This window comes from Canariomyces notabilis (genome assembly GCF_033297395.1).
Source record: "Canariomyces notabilis strain CBS 508.74 unplaced genomic scaffold N656scaffold_42, whole genome shotgun sequence".
In the NCBI taxonomy this organism is placed as follows: Eukaryota; Fungi; Ascomycota; class Sordariomycetes; order Sordariales; family Chaetomiaceae; genus Canariomyces; species Canariomyces notabilis.
The window spans coordinates 151,710-162,973 of record NW_027041864.1 but is presented as its reverse complement, the minus strand read 5'-3'; the positions used below and the strand labels follow the sequence as shown (position 1 = coordinate 162,973).

General features: G+C 54.2%; 4 protein-coding genes across 4 annotated transcripts; 2 read left to right on the top strand and 2 right to left on the bottom strand.

Moving 5' to 3' along the window:
* Nucleotides 1–501: 501 nt before the first annotated feature.
* Nucleotides 502–852, top strand: N656DRAFT_719989 (uncharacterized protein; the record flags this gene model as incomplete). The annotated part of the gene is made up of 1 exon (XM_064812415.1): nucleotides 502–852. A coding segment is annotated over one exon (351 nt), but the record flags the coding sequence as incomplete, so codon positions are not given.
* A 1,719-nt stretch (nucleotides 853–2,571) lies between these two features.
* Nucleotides 2,572–3,138, bottom strand: N656DRAFT_802678 (uncharacterized protein; the record flags this gene model as incomplete). The annotated part of the gene is made up of 2 exons (XM_064818271.1): nucleotides 2,572–3,003; nucleotides 3,073–3,138. 2 exons carry the CDS (start codon nucleotides 3,136–3,138, stop codon nucleotides 2,572–2,574), a joined length of 498 nt encoding a protein of 165 aa, XP_064665069.1.
* Nucleotides 3,139–4,597: 1,459 nt separating this feature from the next.
* On the bottom strand, nucleotides 4,598–6,582 carry N656DRAFT_833049 (NUC189-domain-containing protein; the record flags this gene model as incomplete). The annotated part of the gene is made up of 3 exons (XM_064818680.1): nucleotides 6,191–6,582; nucleotides 5,798–5,927; nucleotides 4,598–5,712 (listed from the first exon to the last, which is right to left on the bottom strand). The coding sequence occupies exons 1-3, from the start codon at nucleotides 6,251–6,253 to the stop codon at nucleotides 4,598–4,600; spliced, it is 1,308 nt and encodes a 435-aa protein (XP_064665068.1). The 5' UTR covers nucleotides 6,254–6,582.
* A 1,687-nt stretch (nucleotides 6,583–8,269) lies between these two features.
* On the top strand, nucleotides 8,270–11,250 carry N656DRAFT_720019 (uncharacterized protein; the record flags this gene model as incomplete). Its single annotated transcript, XM_064812418.1, has 2 exons — nucleotides 8,270–8,373; nucleotides 8,454–11,250. 2 exons carry the CDS (start codon nucleotides 8,270–8,272, stop codon nucleotides 11,248–11,250), a joined length of 2,901 nt encoding a protein of 966 aa, XP_064665067.1.
* Nucleotides 11,251–11,264: the final 14 nt, after the last annotated feature.

Here is an 11,264-nt window from a genome sequence, read left to right as displayed (position 1 = left end):
AATCGGCTACGCTAGCGTCCCCGACCGTATAGGCCTGGGGCCGAAGGCCCCTACTTCTGCGCCGTAGGCGTAAAATATAGGACGCCGAATGAAAAAGGTCTCAGTACTGAGATAAAGCTAGACCAAGATGGCCTAAAGGCGTGAGCGAATATGTCCCGGCTCCTGGATACCCGGTATACACCGCTAACAGTGATAGGTACCTAGATTTCTCCAGTAGGAGGGTTATCGAAAACTCGCCCGTGCCTACCTCTTATTCAACTTGTACCCATCGAAAATTGCCATTCCAGTCGGCATGTCACTACACGTTGGTGGAGCTCTTTGGGCCTTAGAGCTCCTTTGTCCTCTATGTCAGGGCAAACACCCTCACCACCATAGCCGGGCAAGCCTATATAGGTAGGCTTGCTTTCAAGGGCCTCTCTGGTCATCTCTCTTCTTCCCCATCATTCTCGGATCAGAGCAGTAGCAACAGAGCTTGTTCCACACCATACGGCCGTTGCAACAATGGCATACACCATATACTCTACTTCAGAGAAGCAGGCTTGGGTGGCTGAACTCACCGAGCAAATTCCCCTGACACCTCTGGACTACACGTCGCCGCAAAACTACATCATGCGTTGCCTTGGATTTCCCTTTCCAGACTGGAATGACCAGGCACACAGAGATCTGACTGTGGAATATTGCAAGACTCGTTTGAGCTCCGTGTTCAAACTGTTCCCGTTCCTGGCTGGTCAGGGCGTCCGGCCAAAAGGGGGTGAACTTCCCAAGTTGGTCTACGAGCGCACCAAGCCCAATCTAGAGCGCTTCCCCGAAGAGGTATTCGACTCCCGGGTTTTCGACCGCTTGGAGTTCCCGCCTTTCGACCAGTACTACTCAACGGTTGGGCCATCCGCGAAGATGATGGAAAAGGACAAGTTCTGGCTGCTGCCACAGTCGGACCCCGAGCCAGGGGATGGATGGCACCCTGTTACACTGAGGGTTTCTTTCATTGAGGGTGGTCTTATTCTGGGCTTTTCCTTTTTTCATGGCATCATGGATGGCTATGGAACTCTCGAATTTCTCGAGTACTTCGCTGACTCCAGCAAGGATTCTACTGAAATCTTAAAAAATCTACGGGGAGACCAGGAGAGATTCATAGAGTTTGCTAAACAGGCTGCTCCTGATCTCTTGACGGAGGATCTCAAGTCCGCCAGCGGCTACGACTTCAAGGATGATGACTCGGAAGAGACTGAGGATGATGAAGAAACCGATCGTGATGAGGAGACCGAGGATGAAGAAGAAACCGATCATAACGAAGAAACCGATCATAATAATGAAACCGGTCATGATGAAGAAACCGATCATAATGAAGACACAGACCATGAAGGAACGGATCATGAAGAAACCGACCATGAGGAAACCAAGGATGATGAAACCGACCATGAAGATCCCGATCATGACGAAGACACAGACCATGAAGGAACGGATCATGAATCAACCGATCATGAAGAAACCGATCATGAAGAGACCGATCATGAAGAGACCGATCATGAAGAAGAAACCCCACCCCTTCTGGACGCCAAAGCCAAGATCTTCATCCTCCCAGCATCCTCCTTGAACAAAACCCGCGACAAGATTCTCCAGCACCTTAGAAACGAGCACGATCCGAAGGCCTTTGTTTCCCCCTCAGACATAATCTGCGCCCTGGCCTGGCTGTACATCACCCGCGCGCGCCTCCGGGCCGGACGCATATCTCCATACGAAACGACCTGCTTCTCAACCGCCGTCAACATCCGCAAGAAGCTGAGCCTCGTCCCGCCCATCAGCAAGGACTATATAGGCAACATGTGGCTTCGGGCCCTTACCAAAACAACCGTCTGGGAACTCGAAAACGGCGGCGGCGAGGGCGTATACGACATCAACGCACCCGCAACAACACGTCAACTCGCCCAGGTGGCGCGGATGATCCGTAAAGCCATCGACAAACTTGGCAATCCGAAAGAAAAGATTCTCGAGCGAGCCATTGCCCTCGCTGCACGCGCTACCGACCCGAATGACACCACCCTGAGCTGGACGGACGTGGATGAGGCCATCCGCCGGACCATCTCGCGGCACACGACGGGAGTGGATGTGACGGTTGGGGTTGAGCTGGGGGCTGATGTCGAGTTTGATATTCCCGGCGTGCCGGGGGGTAGGACCAAGCCTGCGTGGGTAAGAAGGGCGTATGTGCCGTTTGATGGGGCGGTGAGTGTCATGCCCCGGAGGGGAGGCGGGGGTGAGAATTCGGAGGCAGATTGGGAGGTGCTGGTTGCGCTTAGGGAGGAGGATCTGATGGTTGTGGAGGGGTATTTGAGGAGGGGGGGTTATTTGAGTACTACTAGTACTTGAGTAGGTCGGGAATGGATGCTGTGTAAGTGCGTAGCGGACTGGATGGGAAGGACAAAGGGGGAGATTCAGGGGAGAGAGTTACTGGACCTGCCATGTGGAATGTTGGTAATCTTGAGGTAGTGTAGGTGCCCCTGAGCTTCCAGTTTGACCACATACCTTACCTAGATGCAATTAGTAATGTGGTAGATACTCCGTACATGTCCTCAATTATGTACACCCATCCGACGCCTTCAACGCAGCCTGCACACCCAAAATCTTCACCTCCGCATCATCAGCAGCCTCCTGCAGTGCCTCGATATACAGGTTGCGTGGCAGATCCGGGGAAGCGGCAAACTCATCCATCAGAGTCGCTAGCTGGGCCACATCCGCAGACACTTTGCTCAGCGCCTCGCATATTTCGGTGTTCTGACGCGGGTTGAGGGTCTCAGCTGGGCTGCAAGTCGGAATGGATCCGTAAAGAGCCTGGATATTCAGCGTCGCCTCGTCGAGGAGTGTAAGCAGCTGCCTCGCCACCCTTCCAGCCTGTGTCGTGTCCCAGCGGAGGAGGATCATGGCTCCCTGTAGCGTTCCCTCCAGCGTCCCATAGTCCGTCATGATAGCCTCGAGTTCGTCGCATGGAGAGGCTAGCAGCTGTAGCGGCTGAAGCTTGTAAGTTAGCTGGCGGTCAACTTTGGTCTGGTGGTTGACGTAAGGGGGTCTGGCACTTACACGTCCAATAGAAGAGCCCGACCATAGCAGCACAGAATAGATGAGACTCGCTTTGAACAGCCTCATTGCGCCTAACGGGTTCTAGGGTTGAGATAAAGTGATCTCTTTCGGGAGTTGGGGTACTCTACCCTCACAAGGCCTCGGATCACTGGAATCAGCGTTGGCGTTCGTCCATGGTACGGGAAAGAATTAGAAGACCGCCGCAGGCTTTGATTTCTCTATAAGTTAGACCTGCTAACGATGCCCCGCACCACTTATTCAGTCTCACAGCGGCATGGCGTAGTGTACCATGATATTATCCCGGAACAGCCTAAGCTTGTGGTGTAGGCTAAGACCCGTCACACCCGGCACGTGGAGCTGGAGGCGATAGCTACATTAAGTTCATAGGAGGACGTAGTTCCTGAAACTGGGCTACTCGTACTCATATGTAGTAGTCTTGTGCCTACATGTACTACGTTACATACGAATAGTTAATAGCAGGTTTAGGTACTGGCTGGTAGGGCCCAGAATACTGAAGTTTAAACATACCTACCTACCTTAGCTTGTTAAATAAAACCCTACCTTACTTGAGCTACCGTGATGGAGCCTCCGAGTCTGGCAAGTTCTCCCCTTCTTGAACTGCCACAGTTGGAGACCTTTCCTGCCTGTTGGTACTAGTGTAGAGACGTTGGTAGATGGTCAAAATCATTCATCTTGCAAGCTTGAAGGACGGCTGCTTGACGATAGAGTACGGGTTGCAGAGGATGGCGCCATATCGGGAATATGTAAGAACATTGAGCTACTCACATAGCAACTATCTGAGAGACCCAAATTGTTGGTGTTTACAAATATACTAGTACCTTCACGAGGACGCAGAAAACACTCTTATAGTCTATCGCGATACGGTCTTGAATCAATAACAGCAAGCTAGGCACTTCCGTCCCTGACTCAGCGGGTAAGGAGGTTGTGTTGTTGCGGTTGAAGTTCAGTCCACAGGAATTCGCAACTTATTACAAGGGTCAGCATCATCGATCCCAGTTTACCTTACACTCTCTTTTCCTTGTCAAACTAAACCAGGTGTGGTTGATGGATCTCTGGGAGATAAAAAACTGAGCGTTGGGTGCACGAACAACCTCGTGAACGGTAGGAGTTGGGACAGATGTAAAAACGTCTAGAGAACATGTTGCCGCTTCAGAAAGTAAGTCGATAAATCTTTCATTAGCAATCATCACACCTCACAGAGAATGTAGGCAGACCAAGCATAAGCCTTTCTTCCCAGCTAATCGGTCTAGAGGTATGAGGTAAAGAGCCTGCGACGCAGGAGGGCCAAACTAGAATCTCTAAGGCTTAGCCACTGGCAGCAGATTGCGCTTCAAGACCAGCACATAGTGGCCAGAACAGGGACCGAGTCTCAGCAGATAGGTAACGGCACATCACCCCATGGACCAGGATAATGTGCACTAGCATTCAGGGCCCTGCCGTCTATACAGCAGCTCATACATGGCTGGCACCCCGAGATACACCGAGATCGCCAGTCTATCAAAAGTTACTTCCTTCGCGAGGGCCTCTCTGACACTCTCCGGACTTTTGCCGGTGGCCGAGAGTCCTCGCCTTCGCTCTCCTCCTCTTCATCTTCAACGTCGTCATGATCAACCTCGTCTTCATCCAGTGACTCGTCCTCCGCAAGCTCCTCCTCCACATCATCATCCTCAAACTCTTCATCTGATTCTTCTTCAGACTCAGAAATGACGCCCGTCCCGGCCGGGAAATCGTCCTGGTCCTCCACAGCAGCTCCCTTTACAGTCCCGTTGGTGAGGGCTTTGCCCGGCAACTTCTCCTGGCCCTCGACGTACACGACACCCGGTACATCCCCGTCTTTCTCCTCCTCGCTGGATTCTTCCCCCTCCCCATCCCGGCTCCGGCCTGCCCCGGCCGCCTTGATCGATTTCCGAAACCTCATTTGCGAATCCAGCATGTCCAGCTTCCCCTTGAGAGCCAATAGACTCGGCAGACCGCGTGCCCGCTCCTCCAAGACGCGGTTGAGCTCGCCTAACCGCGCAATGAGGTCAGGCTGTGTGACGAGCGCGCCACCGTGCGCCACCAGAGTCCACTGCATCCACCTCATAAGCCCAAAGGCCCGGCCCGGCCGCCGGTGCATGCGAGCAGAGAGCTTGGAGAGGAGAGTGCCGGCAAGCGACGAGTCCATGCGGTTGATTGTGTTTTCTATTATCTTGACATCGCTAGTTTGCAGGCATGACTCGAGGAGGTCGGCATCGTCGGTGCGGAGAGCTTGGTTGAGGACCGTGCCGAGCGAAGTAGCGGTGATTGGAGCTGTCGGGCGTTGTTGTACTGCCAGCCGTGAAGCCTGGGTTGCCGCTTGCGCCGCGAGCGAAGCGGGGACGTCAATTGTTGAGTTGCTTCGAACAAGATCACCAAAAGTCGGAGATGCGAGCTCGGCATCCGAGCCGTCGCCTCCCTCTTGCATTACCGTGTCGGCATCTGCGGCATCGTGGTTGTCTCTTTGCTTGGCGTTTTCGGGCAGGACGTTGGTTTTCTCCACGGGCTCCTCATCTCCTTCGCTTGCTCCCTCCTCATTGTCAGATGACTCGTATTGGCTCGAATCACTCGCTCGATCGATGGCTTCCGCCGATGACTTTGACGCTGAACTCAAGGATGTTCCAGTCGATACTGCTGTCCTGCTCTCGTCGATTCTGGTCTTTGATTGGTTCTTTGCGCTTTGCCTTACTACAGGCGTTGCGATTGCGGCTGTAGATTTCCGTTTGGTCGGCATCCTCACGACCTGGGTCGAAGCTCAATCGCGTGAGCAGCTTCACGAGGGACGCGGTGTTGCTGAAGCCACGAGTCGCAGATTTTCTCTGGCGGAGCACCAGTTGCAAAGGACTTGCGCTCTATGATATCCTCGTCGTTGTCTACCAAGGAGATTCTTCAAGGTCTAGAGGATGCAACAGGAAATGCAGTCACTGTCGCAGAATCGAGCAAGTAGAGCAGAAATTTCGGGTAGCCAAAACTTTTTTGATGCTAAGGGTTCGTCTTGGCAGAGCAGCCTCCTATCTCCTTATCTGAGATGGCTCGTGCGCCAATGAATGCGCCTGATGAGTCCGTGCGTACCTGCACTCACGTGACAGCCACCGCCATCGGGATGCTGAGTCATACATTTCTTGGCGTGTCTGGCCTGAGGCATTAAGCTGGGCACGTGGACAGATTTGGGCACTCTCCAACAGCTGATTGATCATCAGTCATTGACCGCATGCCTTCCTGGACCGCAGCCCAGGGAATTCGTGTGATTGGGCAAGCGTAACTCTGCAGTGTGTGCCGTGTGCTGCCTTCCGTCGTTCTCGGCGCCGGAAAGCTACCTCCCTGGGGAGGGCGAGTGGGTCTCACACGGCCGCAATCTGGAAATTCGTTAGCAACATCGCGCCTGCAGCGTTTTGAGCGGAGAGCAGATTTCAAAAGCTTGTCCTAGGATAAAGTTAAGGAACGATGGAGTCCTCGAGCACAAAGTAACGCTAACTGGTTGCATCTCATCAAGGTGAGAGGAAAACAGCTCTTGAATTCATATGTACATGCAGGCGTTCTACAGTGTGATTACAGTACGTTGATGCTGTTGATGCCGCCCACGACGCGACACGTCCAAAAGATGCGACGCGGCACCTCGCAGCCATGTTAGTGATTTAATTTAAAATTTTAGCTTTGACTGCAGCGGCATCCTCGCGTCATTCTCGCGTGCCTATACAACGATCTCAGCTGTGGTCTGCGAGCTAACAGCATTTGTTTCAGGAAGCAACCTTGCCGGTACCTCCTGCCGTTGCTTCGAGATCACATAGTGCAGCTGTCAGGCAGCAACCTAAAGTAACTCCAAGTCACTGCGTCGAGTCTCAGTCAACGTACCTTACATCTTGAAAGCATATTTTCGCAAGCTGGTCCTAACTCCTAAGCTTGAAATGTGAGTTATACCGGAGAGCTGGAGGCGCCATTATCATATCTTTTGCGCGCACTTTTGGCGAGTCAAGCTCGCTTTCTCTTTGTGTAAGGTAGTCACATAAAGCAAGTCGCCGCACGTTGCGCGTCGCATCCGGCGATCTTCCCCTCTCTTCAGCAGGTGGGCTTTCAATCCGGGTCGCAACTACCGAGCCCTGCTCTTCTTCCATTTGGACTAGGAACTGGCGAACCGCCTACTTGGGCTCTCAACCTGCCATCAAAATCGCCATTCATGGGTTTGAGGCACTAGAAGAGAAATGCACGCCATACATAGGAGATAGGTACGAAGCTACTTCTAGGGGACACTTTATGCTCCTGTGTGGCTCGCGCACGGTCCACACAGTCAGTCTGTAGCCAATCAGACGGCTCCAAGCAGCTCCGATAAGCCCAGTGAACCACTCAGAGGCGGAGCCACTGGGTGTGCGCTGGAGCTGGGCAGCTGTGATAAATACCCACGAGCTGCCGACCGGGACTGACATGCGTTTTCAACCCAGAAATTCTCAAAAAAGAGGTCACGGTACAAAACAAAGTCGCCCCAACCCCACCTGGTGACCAACCCCAGCCAATCCAAGCGAAGCATTCAAGCGCGTCAGGCCTCGCCAGCAACCGACACTTTTTTTCGAGATCCAGCACCGTTTTCTCGGTGCTCGGTCCACCTCACCTGCCCTCGGACCCGCCCAGCCACCACAAATTCCCGTTCGCGCTCTTCCGCCCGAGTTTTTCCTTTCCCGAACATCGCAAACTCGCGAGGCTGGCCGTCAAAATCTATAATTTTCAGCCTTCCCCCCGGCGCTGTTTTCCGCGAAGCTGTGAGTGGTTGCTTTTTTCCCAATCTCCCCTTTTCATTCCGACTCCCGTCGTTTTCGCGCGACCACGCGTGCGCACGTCCCCTCGCCCTTTCGCATTTCCACTTTTCCACCACCCAACTCAAGAGCCCATTCGCCTCCGACCTTTCCAGCCATTCTTGCCCCGTGTCACTGTCGCCACCTTCGCCGCCGTCATTAGTACTGCGCCGCATTTCGCAGCCACAGCGCGACATATTACGTGCCTCCGTCGTCAGTTTATCTGCGACTCGGAATTCGTGATCAGCCAGTTTTTGCGCCGCGCTTCGCTCGTCCAGTCTTTTGGTCTTGGGATGCAGCGCTAATTCTATTTGATGCTGCTTCAGCCGATTTGATGTCGCGTCGCACCTGAATTGCGATTCACCCGAATGGCAGTCATGACCACCCAGCAATCGGAAGGCGCGCTTCTCAACGAGATGCTCCTCCATCCCACACTGCCATTAGAGAAGGACAGCCGAAATGGCACCTTGGAGGTGAATGGGTAGGTCCAGACTTTTTTCCTATTCTTATTTGAGCTGAGTCATTGTCGCATTGGTCTGCTTACGCGCTGTTTCGCTATAGCCACACTTCTCCTCACCCCGAAAGCGATTCTGAGCGCCCATTGAAGCCCAGCGCCGACACACCTGATGCTGCCGTTAGCGACAAAATCATCCAAAACCAAGATGCTTTTTCCGCAAACAAAGCTCTGACGGACGAAGCAAAAGACGGCAATCAGTTGACGGATAAGAGCGCCAACTTGGCGCAAGACCCCGCCGGTGATCCGACGTTGGAAATGGAAGTTGTGGTTGGGCCAGCGGATACCGACATGCCTGATGCGCCCGTTGATTCAGAGCCAGACAAGAAAGCAGCGGAGCAGACAACGCCGAAGTTGCAGCCCCAAACGGAGTCCGAAGTTCAACCGAAAGACGAGCACGAGTCGCCTGTCCAAACATCCGACCAGATTGCGCCAGCGAATGAAACTGAGCAGGAACCGGCGGCCGACTCTTCCTTCCACAACCCCGACTCTTCATTCCGCGGCGACAAGAAAGACGTGGAAATGCAGGACGCGCAGGAGCGCGCCGAACCTTCGGCTACCGCAGATGCCGCAGACAGCACCCAGCAGACGGTACTGAACGATGTTCCTGCCACCCCGTCCGGGGATGCAATAAACTCCACCATTGACGCATTGCCGGGCACGATCGCCTCGCCTACACTTACTCCTCCTGCGCCTGCCACTGCTGCTACGAGCATGTCGGGGGACGCCCAACCGTCTGCCAAGGTTTCACGTGAGCGAGATACTGATAGTGAGGACGAACCGGTCGCGAAGCGGACGAAGGTCGGACACACAGAAGATGAGGTGGAGGTTAAGACTGGCCCGTCTCAGGACCGCATGAATGTGGACCAGGAGGCTGGAACGGGCTTGGCATCCCTGTATCACGACAACGGAGAGCCGAAGCTTCTCAACGACGAAACACTCAACAACAACCCGATGACGGAGTGGCAGAACAAGCAAATCCGACAGGTACTTGCAGGGGTCAAAAAGACGAAAGCAGGAGCAAATTTCCGATTGCCTGTCGAACAACTCTGGCCGGGCCTGTGGCAAGAGTATTCGGCGAGGGTTGCCAACCCAATCGATATTTCCTCAATGGAGAAGCGATTACGTGGCGACGAACCTGGGTACGCGACCCTTGGTGATTTCAAGCGCGATCTCGACCTCCTTGTGCAGAACTCGATTACTTTCAATGGCGAGGTTCACGAGGTGACAAGTTCTGCGAAAGCGTGCCGGGAAGCCATCATCACCAGAATGGGAATGTACCCAGCGGTTGAGCCTGCCAAGCCGGAAAAGAAGGAGTCTGTCAAACAGCACACGACTCGGCATGTCGAGCCTCGGTCGGCCGCGACACCCACTGCCTCGGCGGTGCCTCGTCGGCCCTCAAAGGGCGCCGCCTCCAGCCCGCCCCAGAAGCTGGCTGTGGAATCCCCCGCGTTTGCCATACCGGCGAACAACAATGGAGTGCCGCTGATTCGGCGGGACTCTAGCAAACCTGACAGCCGCGCGAAGCGGCCAGTGAAGCCCGTGCACCCCAAGGACCTGGTCTACGATACCAAGCGGAAGAAGAAGTTGCCTCTTGAGCTTCGCTTCTGCGATGAGGTGCTCACCGAGCTCAGGAAGCAGAAGCACTACGACATCAATGCTGCTTTCACGCAACCGGTCGATCCCGTCGCTCTGAACATTCCGTCATATCATAAGGTGATAAAAAAGCCGATGGACCTCCAGACGATGGCCAACAAGATGAGCGCGGGCGAGTACACGAATGTCAAGGAGTTTGAGAAAGATTTTGATCTCATCATAAAGAACTGCAGGACCTTCAACGGCGAAGACCACATCGTCTACGACCAGGCATTGAAGCTACAGAACCTGTTTCGGGCTGAGATGGCAAAGAAGGATGAGTGGATGGCGAAGCACGCCCCAGCTGCCCAAACCGCGGCTAGCCCGCATTTGAAGGAGGAATCGGACGATGAGGACGCTGATTCGGACGCTGAGCCTGAGCAGGATGAAGAGCGCAAGGCGTTGCAGCACCGCTTGGCTACGATCCAAAAGCGGCTCGGGGAGGAGCAGAAGAAGATTAATGACATGGTCCTCTCCGGAACAGCAGAGGTTGCCGACGTCGAGATTGCGCAATCAGTAGTCGCCATGCTTCAGGTGCAGCTCATGCAGGAGAGAGCCAAGTTGACGGCTCTACCAGCTAAGAAGCCCGGGAAATCAAAGTCCTCCAAGTCTAAGAAATCTGGTGGCGGCGCAGCCAATGCTGGAAAGAAAGCTTCTGTTGCTGGTGCCGCGGGAGCTCCTAAGAAGAGCAGTACTAAGAAGGCTGCTCCTAAAAGGACGATAGGTCCGCTGGAGAAGGAGATGATCGCCGAGAAACTGAGCGATCTTAACTCACCCCATCTTGAGAGGGCCATTGATATTATCAAGAAGGACACTGGCGCGGGTGAGAACGACTCTGGCGAGTTGGAGCTAGATATCGAGATTCTCTCGGAGGATGCTCTCGTCAAGCTCTACGACATTGTCGCCAAGGCCTTCCCTAAGCTCCGCGCCGAGAAGGAGAAGGCACTTGCGGCTCTTAACCCTCCATCGTCTGACCCACCGGCTGCAAAGTCCAGTACCACATCCAAATCGAAGAAGAACAAACCGATGAGCAAGCTTGAGCAGGAACGACGGATCCAGCAGCTGAACGAGCTGAGAGCTCAGGCCGGCCCCGGTCGCCAAGGCTCCGGCAGCCAGGAGCCAATGGAGTCCATCGAGGGCAACGGCAACGACGCCGCCACGCAGCCTGAGCATGAGAGCGAGGACGAGGTGAGCTCTGAAGAAGAATAGGTACAGAGCTCGCC